The sequence below is a fragment of the Apostichopus japonicus genome, chromosome 17 (assembly GCF_037975245.1).
Source record: "Apostichopus japonicus isolate 1M-3 chromosome 17, ASM3797524v1, whole genome shotgun sequence".
NCBI classification, from domain to species: domain Eukaryota; kingdom Metazoa; phylum Echinodermata; class Holothuroidea; order Aspidochirotida; family Stichopodidae; genus Apostichopus; species Apostichopus japonicus.
In genome coordinates, this window is record NC_092577.1 from 34054943 (window position 1) to 34070124 (window position 15182).

General features: G+C 36.7%; 2 protein-coding genes across 4 annotated transcripts in view; both read right to left on the reverse strand.

Annotated features, from left to right (window-relative positions):
- Window positions 1–7054, reverse strand: part of LOC139984206 (solute carrier organic anion transporter family member 4A1-like) — a 26937-nt gene extending 19883 nt beyond the window's left edge. Inside the window, exons 1-3 of one of the 2 annotated variants that reach the window (XM_071998002.1) lie at window positions 6815–7054; window positions 3962–4222; window positions 2552–2863 (exon numbers count right to left, since the gene is read on the reverse strand). In XM_071998002.1, the coding sequence (XP_071854103.1) occupies window positions 2552–2863; window positions 3962–4192 (543 nt within the window). In that variant the 5' untranslated portion in view covers window positions 4193–4222; window positions 6815–7054. Of the gene's footprint in view, window positions 1–2551; window positions 2864–3961; window positions 5374–6814 lie in introns of those variants that run through there. The other variant, XM_071998001.1, reaches the window with a different exon arrangement.
- Window positions 6815–15182, reverse strand: part of LOC139984205 (solute carrier organic anion transporter family member 4A1-like) — a 25239-nt gene continuing 16871 nt past the window's right edge. For both annotated transcript variants that reach the window (XM_071998000.1, XM_071997999.1), the window contains exons 11-13: window positions 12576–12640; window positions 9046–11779; window positions 6815–6913 (exon numbers count right to left, since the gene is read on the reverse strand). In XM_071998000.1, the coding sequence (XP_071854101.1) occupies window positions 11442–11779; window positions 12576–12640 (403 nt within the window). In that variant the 3' untranslated portion in view covers window positions 6815–6913; window positions 9046–11441. The remainder of the gene's footprint in view (window positions 6914–9045; window positions 11780–12575; window positions 12641–15182) is intronic.

Genomic DNA, 15182 nt, shown 5'->3' on the forward strand with positions numbered 1-15182 from the left:
AATGCACTTTCGTAAGGCACATATACTCGGTCAAGTATACATGACCAATCTAAAACATTTCTCGTTATTTGAAACAACAAAGAAACTGGTGGAGAATTAAACATATATGTTACGACATACATATAGTCCTAGTTTTTTATACTGTTACAACCTAGCTGTGATAATGTCGGAAATTTGTGGCTACCGAAATATTTGAGATGTCAGCCTGACGGAGGATGGTGACAAATGAATGACATTGATTCAGCTTTGATATAGAACTGTGCAACAACAACTTTTTTAAAACGGAAAAAGGATCCATGGGTGTGGGGATCTAAGCAATTACACCGCCCCACACCCACACCACCCTCCAGTCCCTTTCGTTTCAACTAAGACAATGCAAAATTAATTGAGACCTCATTCTCGACATTATTTACACTCCAACTGTGCCCCAAAATGCATCCTTTGATGTATAAAATTGTAATCTTGTCAGTGGTTGGATTTGACTTTTAGTGATAACAGGTAGATTCCCTATAGATTCATTGTGCAGGCCTATCATATTTGGAGTTAGTCTCGCTTAGTCTTTTCGAAGTTTATAACCAAACTCGACAAAGGTTCTTTAAGTTGCACTTTAAGAACTGTGAGATTTAGCTTCATTGTGACATTCATTGACCATCTTTCAGAAAAAAATGTTGAATTGACGAGATCTGATAAGTAGTCAATTAAACATTTTGCAGAAAAATGTTAAATTGCTCAGTTTATGCAACAGATCAATCCAACATTTTTCTGATTTTTGATAAGATATATATTGTTATCTAAACAATTTACTGAGAAATGTTGACTCATTGGGGCAAAGTGTTCTTATGTTGATGGCACTTTCAAGCTTCCGTATGAAAGTCCTAAAAAAAATATAAAACATCACACGAGTGCATGTTTGAAATGTTTGACTTTAACGGTTCACAGGATAATATAAGGTCAAAGAGGTCGCAAAACAGGAACAATCAGGGTTTCCTGAGTAACCAAACATCAAAGCTATTCAATTCTTTCTTTCTTGCGAAGGGTCAATCAAGGTTTGTACAAACGCAGAGATTGAGATTCAAGTAAACTGCAAATATTTCCTGATAGGAAATCTTCTCCAAATTAAATTCTAGATAAAGTAGCGATATGAGGGAAATATCCTATAGATCATGAATTTGATATTTGGTCTAAAAGTAATCATTATTTTGTATCAAACAAATAACAGATTTTTGCATGTGTAAAGAACGTTTTAGATAATTCACAGATTTGAGCATTTCTTCTACACCGGTTTAAAAGGAAACAGTATTTATATGTAACAATAGTTTTAAGTATGTATGTTCTTTATACATCTATATACTTGTAACTTACATACCGTGGTATTTCCAAAAATTCAAAACAAAACGCTGCAAGGAGTTCATTTATAGTCGCCACATTTCATTTATAGTATAGTTGCATCATTTTAAATGGTGCAAAAAGCTGATAATTAGGCCTACACTTTAACAAATTGTCATTTCGTTAACCCAATGCTAGAAGGCAAATGGTAGGTTTTATAGACTATATGTTATCTGAGGCTATCTGAGGAAATTTGATTTAAAAATTGAATTTTCCAGGTTATAAACATTTGATGTGCAGTATAATTGTAAAGATATATTCAACTAAATAATATAGTCTTTACACATTATATTTGTGCATATAAATTTTCATGGCACGATTAGTCGCATTTGGCAAGCATTGAATGATGAAAATGACAATGTTACTTGCAGTGATAGGATGAATTTATGTTGTAGGCATCTAAGCTTAAAATAAAATAAAATAAATGTATTCGATAAGTGATGTCCTATCTTATTGTAGCCTTTAAGTCTGGCTAGTCAGTTCGGCGGACATGGACACTATAAGCAACTGTCCATTTGAAAAGCATAACATCTTTATTTCCCTATCTCGTCACTGAACGGTTGCTCATTTATATATAAGATCCATTTCGGCACAAATATGATTTTCATATGTTGTTGAACATTAATAAAATATAAAACACTGTTGTTAATCCACGTTGCATTTCCTATATGACTTTTAATTTTTGCGAAATGACCTTTTAAATATCAGAAGTTCATAAATGAAAATGGCTGGATTACTTTTAAGCAAACACACAGACCATTAGACCAGTTCCACTGATGCAACACAAATCACAATAGGTAAGTATAGCACTTGTGCGGCTTCAAATGACAAATTTGGTAAGGTAAGGACAAATGGTGTTGAATGCCATCGTAGTGTGTTCTGTTGTTCATATGACATTACAACAACATAATTTAGTTGAATTAGTAAAATTAATAAAACAATGGCTCGTATTAATAAGATTTAGGTCTGCTCTGAGTAACCGACGTCACTATCAATCTTAATGGTGAATAACTTGACAAATAAGAAAAAGTGCAGTAACAAGACTATACCAATGAAATTCTTCTCTTTTCCATGCACAATGATATATCAAAACTAGAACTCCGCCTTAAGTAATATTTTAACATTGAGTAGACCTGTACCAAATTAGCATAAAACTCATACTCACCCCTCCATATTGGTATAGTCCACTCAAAAAATGTGGCAGTGTGAACAAAAATGACCCTAGACCAAAAATGGCGGCTCCGGTCCCAATAAAGACTGGTTTATTCCCTTTCTCGCCGCCGTAAGTGACGAATACAATCACAGCCATCACAACGAAATCAAAACAGCTCGATATAGTCCCGGTACGAGTGCTAGGTAGGTTAAACCTTCTCTCCAGAGTTGTTATGTTCACCAGGACCAGGCCGCTGATGGTAGCACTCTGTGCCATTGCAAATGCACACAGGAATATCATAAACATGATAGGGTTATTCAGTTTCTATATAGAAAAAAGGGAAGAAAGAAAATATCAGACGCGTTGGAAACTCGCTGTAACTTTTTTTTTATTAATTTAAGTTTTTGCATCTTTCCTATACTATACACATTTTGGTACCACCGAAGACCACCCCTTTCTCTCCACGACTACTATTCTCTCTGCTCCTGGTCGTTACCAATTATATAAATATACTATCCATGATGCTCAATGAAATAATGTAAATAATATCTATTCCATTATCTTCATCATATCTTGGGACAGACGGGTTGATTCACTAGCATTTGGAATTATTTCCAATATATACCTTTGAAGTTTTTGCCCCTTTGTCTTTTGAGAGTATTGTATTGTGCATCCGAAAGAGTTACTCTTACAGAAATCTGATTATCATAACATGCTTCCCTAACTCGGGAAAGTTAAATACCAGATCAATGAGTCACCGATCACTGTCAAATTTTATAATGTTATCCAGCAAAAATGTAGACCTATATTAAATCATTACGTACAGGTCCCAGATAAAGGTGCGATCTCTTTGTAGGAAGTTTACATGCAAAGGAAGGAAATTGATCTTTTTAAGACATCGTGGTACACTTTATATACCCCATTCATCATTCCTGTTGGTAGACTCCCTTGCACATGTTACAGACATTACTACAATTAACTGGCCATTGGACTCCATCCTTACCCCCCCCCCCCCCCCACCTCCTCTCTTCGCATAACAAACTTATTCTAAGAAACCTGCACAGGTGTTTTCAAAAAGCTCTATAATCGTCGATAATTAGGTGACATCGTACGGACATTTTATTTTCCCTTGTTGACGCCTATCATGTGCCGATGAACACCGGCAAGCTATCGACGAATACTTCTCCCCGTCTAAAACGTGAGGAAAATATACCCATACTATATTACCAAGATTAATTCTTCACGAAAAGGATTAGCCGCTTCACCGCCCATTTCCAGATAGCTTTTCTTCTTAGGCGCACCGCATGGTACGGGTCTTATTGAATGTGACATAGTGACAATATATTTGAGTTATTGTTAGTCTACCTATTTGGTAGATTAGACTTCCCTATGCCCTCAATAAACTTAAGAGAAGAAACCTACCTGAAAACATCGTGGTCTTAAAGCACACCAGCCACACGATTCCGGGTCCCTTTTCGATGGTAGGAAAACTTCATCATATTCTTTCTTTTCCATGGAATCCATCCTCTCGGTGATAGGAGCACTCGTAACTGAGCCGTGACCGGATTCAGACGCCATCTTCATCTCTGACTGAGTCAACTGCATCTGTGAGTCCTGTCGGTCGTAACCGAGATTAACTTGACCGGACGCCATCTTTGGACGAAGAAACTGACTCTCAAAGTTCTGGAAAATACCAAGAAACTGACTCTCAAAGTTCTGGAAAGTACCAATGGTAGTACCAATGTAATCACGTTACGAAAATGTTCCAGGACTTTTGTTTTAAGCTGTCGTAAAGTTAATGAGATGACGGATACTCTGTCAATCACATATGGCAGGTGTATGAATGTCTAGCTGAATCACAACAATTGTAGCTTTTGATCACGATGACCGGAAATAGTTATAGAATTTCCTTCCGCGGTATTATCAAGTGTTATTCACTGAACTCTGGATTAACAATACTATAGAAAAACAATTCTGATTTGAGTTAAGGTAAAGAATTGCTGTATAAATGTCAAGAGGTAAGTTGACAGATTTAAGTCAGTTAACCTGCAAGTATTAATTTAATTAAACCCTAAGCTTCTGCGACACGTCGACCAATATAATTATTCTTTCTAGGCTGGTGTGAACTGATAACGATTTGGGAATAATGAATAAGGGACGGTTGCGAAAAGTTACCAGAACGGAACTGCGAGTCAACAACATGCAACTATATAACTTGACGATGTAACTCTAACCAGTGAGAGAAGTTACAATGGATCACGCGTATAGTCCAAAGAGAACCACTGAACAAAACCAACAATGACATCAACATGTCACGGTGCACTGCCTATATACGTCCTAAAACCACGATGTGACTGCGTATCACTTGTACGTGTAGGTTTGCACAAACTGATTTTTAATTGTTTGTATAAAGATATCCTGTCGGAGTTGTTGCTATAACCGACACTTTTTTATATGCTTTCACACGATGCTTTTATAGGTTGATCTGAGGTACGCCTTTGTCATCCAATCTTCAACTTGTTCTTGTACCGGAACCTTTTGACTTCTGCAGTGATAAGTTCACTTTGATTCAATTATGCGTTGCTGTGTTACCTCCCGAGGTCTTTTCACCGGAACCGGGACTGGAACCTTTTGACTTCTGCAGTGATAAGTTCACTTTGATTCAATTATGCGTTGCTGTGTTACCTCCCGAGGTCTCTTCACCTAAAATGATAAATTTTCGGGGAGCTCTTTTGGAGTTCACTTCTGTTAGGTCGAACGGAAACTTGAATTCGATCACTTCGATATCATCTCAGGAAGTTGTTAAGGTCTTTACTTTTTTTCAAAAGCCCACGGACTGTAGCTCCTTTTCTTTATGATATGTTACAAAACGTGCAGAGAGCTAAATAAATATGAAACCCTTTTACTGATAGCTATCTCAACTAGTTGATGCTGAAGTTATATCCCATTGATATTCCAGATGAACATTTAACTGTGATTTATGAAAGATAAACATATAGATATACCCTTACATTTTGGGGTAACTGTGACAATAAGCTAAAGTCAGATCGAAAACAGTTTCATTTTGCACTTTATGACCAGCTATTTAAGGAAAACGGAAATATAATGTAAATACATCTAAATATCACGTACCTGCTAGTATTACCAAACCGATAAACCTTTGATAGGACAACCAGGGGTGTGTTATTTAGGTGGATTTACATCGCAGACAGCTCTCTTTTAAACTTATAACTGTCGATCAACTCATTAATGTTTCTTCCAAAGAATTCGATTGTGCACAAATCGTTTTACAACCAGGCACAACACCGCGAGTCGTCAGCTATTGATTGAGGCAGTCGAGAGACCAGATTCTTCAATACAATTCGTTTTCTGCGTATTCAGATGAAAAAAATTCGACGCGAAACGACACAATATTCTAAATAACAGATATCAGACAACGATATCAGATAATAGCATCATGCAAGCACGAAGCTTCCTGGCGGTTCGCGTTGCAGAATATATTCGAAACCGCTTGACAGAGCTGTTACGGTTTTCGAACCACAATTACTTCTGGTTAAGTTTGTAAACTCTAAGAGTTTTATATCTCAAGTCGTTGACAACCTATGAAAAGAAAACACTTTGTCGAAGCCCAGGCTCCTAGTAAGTAAACATCTATGGGAGCCTTGTGTCATAAATTGGAAATAAAGATGTGTTTATCTATAGTTTAAGGACTACAAAATATACCATGCTAGGCCTGCCGCACTTGCGGTATACCTGAGTGGTTATTTCGGTAGTGGTTGTTTGTTATAACGTATATGCTTTGGATCAGTCAACCTTCGTTTACAGTTTTCACTGGGAACTATAATGTAGGTCCTATTGAATGTATATAGAACCAATTTAACACATATTCATCATGAAGCGTTGCGATCATACTATGGCCAAAAAACAAACTTGTATAAATATGGAGCACATGAATATTGACTACGGGCCCTCCATGGCACAAATGAAGGCTATAGCATCTTAGCATATACTCCTGAAATGACTTTGTATCCTTTCGGCACCCGGTCGAATTACAAAACAAAATATAGCCTAAACAATAGCTTAGGCCTATATCATATTCTGCATTCATATGGCACGAGGTTAAGGTGCATTATGTTTTGGTAAGTTAGAATAAAAATGCATAACAAAATAGGCCTACAGTCATCATGTGAACTATGAGCTACACAAAGTACAGACCATACCCAACCAATTGAGTTACTTCAGCTATAGTTAAAGTGTGAATAGCTGTATACTTACAGTATAGCCTAGAACTAAAACTCGACTGTGTTTGTCAGAACACCGTAACGGTCAGTTGTGCATTCGCTTGTTCTGTTCGCCTTCGTTTACCGTTGTGAACTGTGCAATTACAATGGGAGGATACGTTAAAAACCTTAATTGTCAGTCGACTGACTAAAAGATAATACAATTGGCCACAATTGAATGCAACAATGACTAAATATAATAAACTGACTGCTTGTTTCTTTTACTTCACTGATATATAGTGGCAAACACCGGGTTATACAAATACATCAGTATAACAATAGCTGAATCAAGTGTTGACAAATACATTTTGATGACGTAGAACCGTAAACAATACCGTTCGGTCTAGGCAAACGATTTAAAAGTTAAAGTAAATTTATTTCTTCTCTCACCTTTGGTTTTGCTAATAGAGTGGAAAACACCCAGTGTCTTTGTTAGTGAACCGCCATTCATGTGGTGGGGGGTATTGTGGTTAGTTATTGATATGATCGACAACAAAAGTTGAACAGTAGTTGCTGTACCAACCATTTAGTGCAAGTTCATTAATACGCGATTCTAAACTGAAGTCGTATCCATGGGCGTCAACAGGTGGGGGACGGGGGGGGACATGTCCCCCCCACTTTCAAAAGTGGAGGGGATATCATATCATTTGTCCCACCCACTTTTCAGAGTAGTTATTAAAAAAAATCACATGCATATGCGCGATTTTCTTTTTAAGGTCAAGAAATCTGGACTCCCTGGGCCCCTGCTATCTATCACTTGCACCGTCATTTATCTCCCATTCTCCTAATATCCTAAATCTGCCCATTTAATTCGTTCGGGGGGGGGGGGAGACCATTCGAAAGTGTATTGAATCTTGCACACATGTTGTTTGTATGGGTTCAAAGGGATTAGGTAAGCCATACAGGTAGATGGTGATGAGTTACTATGTTCATATCACTACCTCCAGTCCCTTGGACTGGACGGACGAATAGGGGTGTAGGGGTTAAGTAATTAAGGCTACATGTATTCGCCGGATATGGTAGATCTTTATTGTTGAGTGCCGGCTAGGCGCTACACACGCTCTGCGCGCGGTGCCTTTTTCTGATTATTATTATTAAAGTACCTGGGCACATAACAACTGACGTCTCGCACCTACATGCATGTATTATATATACCACTCCACGCATCCCGGAGGTGACGGCGCCACTTTTTCAATATTTCGTTTGAGATGGACGCTGTGTAATTCGTCTCCCTTGGTGTCAGAACGGCATCTTTCTACCAGTACTTTCTGTCGGGATTTAGTTTTGTGAGACAAAATTTCTCCTCACAAATCTGGTTCTGATGTAACTAAAAACGACTCAGGAAGGCCGTCTCCTGCGATCTAGGGGGTCTTATGTACCCAAACTTTTCTGGTACGCTACGCGCCAACCAATGGTGGCGCTCCGCTTAGATAGTATAGTGTCCCCCTCACTTTCTGAAAACTGCTGACGCCCATGGTCGTATCTAGTCGTTTTATGCTATAAGTAGGCCAGCCTATGGATATACCAGAACATGGCCTTTCTTCGTTCTCGAATTGGCGTAATTTAAAGAGAGGTATGAACTGGAATCAAGTGGTACCGTACCTCCTATACTTCATCTCGTAGGCATTCTCATCTTCATAGACTCCTTGTCCAGTCGCGCAGTTCTTTGTCTTACATGAGAACAAGTAACAAGTTAACAGCTTTGCGACTTTTTATAATGCCACCTGTAACACAGGTTACCGTGCTACGAACACAAAATTAGTAATTACTGATGCACGATTGTGGAACCAGCTATGAGTATCGGCTGTGGAACCTCGAGTGGCTTATTTAAAGATGACGTTAGGCATAAAATAAAATTGAATTTGTCTGTGGACCAATATCCGAAGTTCATCAATTACAGTCAGTGAACTTTATATACTAATACGTAGACCGTTACTGGACTATTTATTATAGTACGTAGACCGATACTGGACTATGTATTCTAATACGTATACCGTTACTGGACTACATATTCGAATACGTAGACCGTTACCGGACTATGTATTCTAATACGCAGACCGTTACTGGACTACATATTCGAATACGTAGACCATTACCAGACTATATATTCTAATACACAGACCGTTTTTTTCAGTTCCTCAGATGGAACCAAAACTCAATAGCAAAAACATAGCACTCTAGGGTCTAAGCAGGACATGACAATAATGTGTTACATAAATTAGTTACCGGCAAATGGTATTCGATGTCATCCAAGGATGTTCTTCATTGAGATGAACTGCAAAGAACATATTTTGGTTGACTTTATTATAATTTATTTAAAAAAAAGAAGATTAATATTAACATTTAGGACTGTATACTGAGGCGCCGACGTGTCATATTCAATTTAGTCTTAACGGAACATTCCACAGATTTTACATATGTAAGAGGTGAATATCTGGAAAACCGGAATAGCTACAGAAACTCACAATTTTTGTGTTTCTTGAGCTTTAAACATATTAAGACTGAAATTCTCCGTAACCCTCATCCTTTAAAATGGCACTTAGTCGATATACTAAGACTACCGTCGAGAAATGATTTGTCATAGACCGTGACACATTTACCACCTACTACTTTCAAAGAATTTTATTTCACCTTATATATTGTAGAATATTGTTGACAGTTAAAAAGTAATATTGTTTAATGATGAAAACATTAACGGAATATTCCTACACAACCTTCCTTTGGCGGAAACGCTGGATAACCTCTGTGACCCAACAAGTTGGCAGCGTACGTTGAATTCGTACAATTCTCATTGAAAACAGAAAACATGAAACCATATATAATACAGACGTGTCCAATATTTAAGTTTATTTCACAGTTTCTCTTTATTTTTTGTTTTATGTCGTATCAATCTATGTCAACTATTATCGTAAAAACAAAATGACTACTCGTCACAATTTTTCTACTTTAAAAAAAACTTTGTAACGATCTGTAATTAACGCCTATCCTACGTAAATAAACCAGCAAATGGGGTAGGATATACCGTAACTAATATCTACGGGTATAGAATTCAAGATGAAGTAAATATGCCTATAAAAAAATATAACATAGAATACCGATTTGAATAATTCTAACATTAGTGACATGGGTAGATGCAGGGAGGAAACATTTATGACCAGGGATCACCTCTCTGTAGTTCCCATTAGCATTGAAAGTATACTTGCAAACATTTGTTTGTTTCTCAAACCAAAGTACACCATAGATGCTTTCTTGTGCACCGATTCTCTGTAGTCATTTTCTCATCCACCGATCTGACCATACTTGGCCCCGCTCCCTCCCCTAGTACCTCTCCTCCTAGACAAATTGGGTCCATTCCCTGTCATAAAAGCAAAACCATAATTTGTATAATAGGTACTAACTGTATGATTTATTTATTTTTTGCTCAACTAATCACAAAATCAAAAGCTTAAAGGGAACGATATGATGAGCAGAGGCGATAAAATTGTATTTGCATAAATTGTTAAATAAAAAAGTTAACAAGCAAGCAATGAAAAGTTACATAAAACCTGAGTTTAAAGTATGACATTTTATATTACAATTTGTGGTGAAATTCACGTCTTTTCTGTTCATTTGTTTTTCTGTGTATTTCATTTAATTTGATAGTATACATACTTATTTTCTTCTTCTTTTTTTTTCTTTTTTAAATCCCTGTACATTATAAGTTCAATGACTATATGCTTAATATAACATAAGCATAGAAAATAAGTTGACAATCTCTGCTAAAACAATAAACTTATTGTTCCTTGCTCATTATTCCCTGTCAGAATATAAACACGCATAAGTGGTTCTAAAGCTGTTACTTGTTCCTTCAATGTGTTTCTTCCTTGAGCGATGGTTGGCACAAGACACATTATATCTAGCAAAAATATCCTCGTATCCAATGCACCAGAACCAAATTATAAATGTTTTCATGGTAGGGTAGGTTCTGTTACTCACAACCTACGTGGATAAAAGCCTACAGAACACCTTTTTTTGTATATCAAAAAGAGATATTCAAATGTATATCGACATATGCAAACACCCTTATGAACACGTTTTGAACACGTTTTAATGTTAATGAAAGGGGTCGACGGAACAGCCGGATAACGCTCTAGCGAAGACCTCATCTCCCCTACTTCTGATGGCCCGGAATGTGGTACAACATATCCCTGCTGTGGGTGAATTTAGGTTTTGAACAACACGTTACAGCTGTCTATGCTGTCTCTACAGATTGACCCCCATATCAGATCAAGCTTAGATGTCCACTTCATATTCTGAAAGGATTCTCATAGGCACCACTTGACATTAACATTTAGTGCATGTCGTTATGTCCACTTAAGTTGTCTCCACTTAATTATGTCCACTTAAGTTATGTCCACTTAAGGATGTCCACTTAAGTTATGTCCAATTAAGTTATGTCCACTTAAGTTATGTCCATTTAAGGTTGACTCAAGAACCACGATAGAGCTGCACAGTTCTGTGGCCATTGAAGGAATGAAGAGACAACTCCCATCATTTGACTGAACTTATTGTCAATAAACATTTCATTATGGATAGATACAGTACATATCCAATCCCATCTGAGTCTGTTTGCCAAGATAATACTAATCCGATCTAACTTTGTATGACTTAATAATAACGGAATCATTTACTTCTAAATTACTCGGTAAATCCGCGTTACTCTGTGCTCCATCTTCGAAAGGTGTTTCTTGTCCTTGTTCGGGATCGATTTCTGATATTGGTTTGTAGAATACGTAAGCCAGAACAAAGAAACATATCGTAACAAACCGACAACTGAAGAGAATTTTGAAAGCGTAACCGCCAAAATCATCGTTATCATAAAGCCAACAAACTCCACCATCGTCGTCACAATCCGAATACTCCCAGATAAGACATGCTCGGTCGATGAGTGAACCGAAGATAATAGGACCAGGGACGGTACCTAGAGACGAAAAAGAAAAAGCAAAGGGAATTTTAAAGAAAGTAAAACTAACACGATGAAACTCCCTGTCCCAATTCCATACATAAATAAAGGGCAATGGGCGAAGAACTGGTTATGAATTTCTCTTTGCTCGACACACGTCGGGTGGCTATCCAATTTGCAATGTTTGTTCATTTTGGATTATTAAGGGGTACAATTTGGGAGACCATTTCAGATGGGGAAACCGGATTTTTTCCTGGAGGCAAAGCCCACCTCACTTTAGCCGGCCAGGGATGAAACCTACGACCTCCCAGAGGCCAGGGATGGAACCCACGACCTCCCAGAGGCCAGGGATGGAACCCACGACCTCAAAGATGCAAGGGATGAAACCCACGACCTTCCAGATGCAAGGTTTCTTAGCTTCTAATGCCGCTGCATTTCTCCAATCGACAACCGTAATTGGCTGCGACAGAATAGAGTTAGGCTCGCTGAATATAACATTTGGCACACAAAAACCCTGGTCTAAACTGTATAGATATAAAGAGACTGTATTGTGCAAATTCTACTTCATGATGTAAATTAACGTACAAGGAATTTAATTTTCTGTCAGTTACATATTGGAAACGGCGTCACTGAGATGAAGCAAGTATTTCTGAGGCATATCTATAAGAGTTTCTAGCTCCTTCACGATTTACGACATCGCCTTTGTACGATTTTCTTGGACAATGCGCAGTGACGGCCATTGTGACCATGCTCTACGAACTATGGTCTAAAAAACATCCTTACATTCAATAATACTCTGTCAGATTCAACTTACCCAAGGCCCTGTACATAAGGGACTGTACACCCATAGCTGTTGTTCTCTGGTCCGGTGATACCACCCTACATTGTTAAATGGAAAAGAAAATTGATACAAAAATTAAAAATAACAAAAATTTATCAATTTTCCATTGGATGATTATCTTTATAACAATATAACGATACTTTTGGACAGTTTTGTAATTTTTTTCTCTTCTCGAAAAGAGAGCGACTGGATTGAGTCTAATCTTGTTTTCGTTGTTGGGTGAGTTACTGTGCGTTAATAACTGGAGTAAGCTTTATGATATATAGCAGCCTTTTTTTTCATCCTGAATACAACTGCAGTACAATGAAAAACATCAAAAAGTAAGATCTTAAAAGTACCGTAATTTCGTTTTTTCGTAAGGCACACATATTGTATCCATAACAGCTAGTTGGAACAAATTTGTCAATAACTAATACCACTCTATACTATCCTCTCATATTATGCTTCAAAGCACTGGTAATGAGAGTATGAACAGTTCCTAACCTTGATCTGAATCTAACGCTAATACCACTCTATACTGTCCCCACATATTATGATTCAAAGCACTGGTACTGACAGTATAAACAGTTTCTAACCCTTTAATCTGATTCTAATGCTAATACCACTCTATGCTGTCCTTACATATCATGCTTCAAGGCACTGGTACTGAGAGTATAAACAGTTCCTAACCTTTTTTTCTGAAAGAAAACGTGGTATTTATACTTTTCATACTGTCATCACCCATAGCAGGCTTAGTAAGATTAATGTATTATAAGGATATAACATATAGAAGTGCGTTTCCATGAACAAACATCCTACGTATTTATCCTTCACAAAGAAATATACTTCCTATCGTCATCTTAATTGTCTATTTCTATAATATTTCTATAATATGGCTATTTCATCGCTATGGTGTAGATAATTGAGTGACGTCATTACCAGCGTTTTAGAGCAGGGCATGAAAGTACAGTATAGACGTTTTCCCAATTAAGATGATTCAAATTGAAAACGCCAAGTCTTGACAAATATATCCAGATTAATTGTCAAGAATATATCTTGAGAATCATAGAACAATTGATCATATGGAAAACATCGAATACCATAATATTCAATGACATATTTTTAATAATGTATATATGATATAAAATACGGAAATATGGAAATATGGAAACGTTAATGTCCCATCAAAATGGTAAGATCCTTTTCTGCAATGTTTGCTGGAATTCGTCATTTTTGCTGCAAACGTGTAAATGATGACATTCACCGCGAATGTAGTTTACTATTTTGTTGAAAAATGCTGAATGGACGATATTAATCATGTGATCAATGTATCATTTTTGAAATGACGTATTATTTTCTGATGTGTGCTTAAATTATCATGTTGCTGCAAATTCTAAAAATGATGGCATTTGATAAATAATCAGTTTTGTTTATGCCGTACAATGTGGAATTCCTTGCACTTATTAGATTCAAGGGATTTGTCATTTTCTTGCAAATTGCTGAAATATTGTATCGCTGATGTGTGTTTAATTGAACTATTTTCTGCAAATTGTTAACTAATAACATTTGATGAACAATCTTTTATCCTTTTGCAGTGTAATTTCGAATTCCTTACTTATTAGATTTAAATAATTAGTCATAATGTTGTAAATTGTAAATATATTACAAACAAAATTAAACATTCTGTTGAAAATTACTATTTTATCAATAAAAGATCCTAATATTTTGACGGCACCAAAACGTTTCAGTTTGTAAAATATCGCATCCGTTACCGTAATGTTGACCACAAGAAATAAACCTTTTCTCATGAATATGCAAATGGTAACAATGACATCTGGAACCTTATAACATGACATATCGTCCAATTTCAAGACGTATGAACTTTCGCCCATTTAAGTACATGTAAGATATTCCATCTATGTATAACACTTTAAGATATACCATCTTTGTGTATAGATAAACATCAGTGCCACGTTTTCAAAACAAAATTGTTAATCATTTCCATAGGCGTGTCAACATTGGCCAGATGACTAATTTCGGGACTAGTAAACTGGTTACTAATACAAAGTATTCATTAACATTTGCCGTATGGTACGATTCTAACAACGGAACGATAAATATGAATGAGCTCTTGCATGGGGATTCAAACAAAACAAATTATGTCTAAAATATTTCAAAGGGATTTTGGGCTTCATTTTTACCGAGCATGCAGTGAAATTTCGATTAAAATCATAGCCGTTATCCATATTTCCATATTTATGAATCCTCAATGCAGCCCTTAAAGTTAATGCAAATCCTTTGTTTAGTAAGTTTTAGTAACTCAACCCAAAACAAGTTCTTGTAACTTCACATAAACTACAGAGCATCGGTGGATGTTATTCAACACCATTTGTCGTCGATAAACTGTTTTACCAGCCGATTCACACAGAGATTACAGTAACTACTGTAAATCTAAAGTTTTGTCCCACAGTAAATACTGGATCGTGCTGACAAATCTGATAAATTGGTAGCATGTGCTATTAAGTTTACAGTAAGAACTGAGGATATTTGTAATTCCAATTGATCCCAAACAACTGGATTTCTTGGAATTACAAATATCCT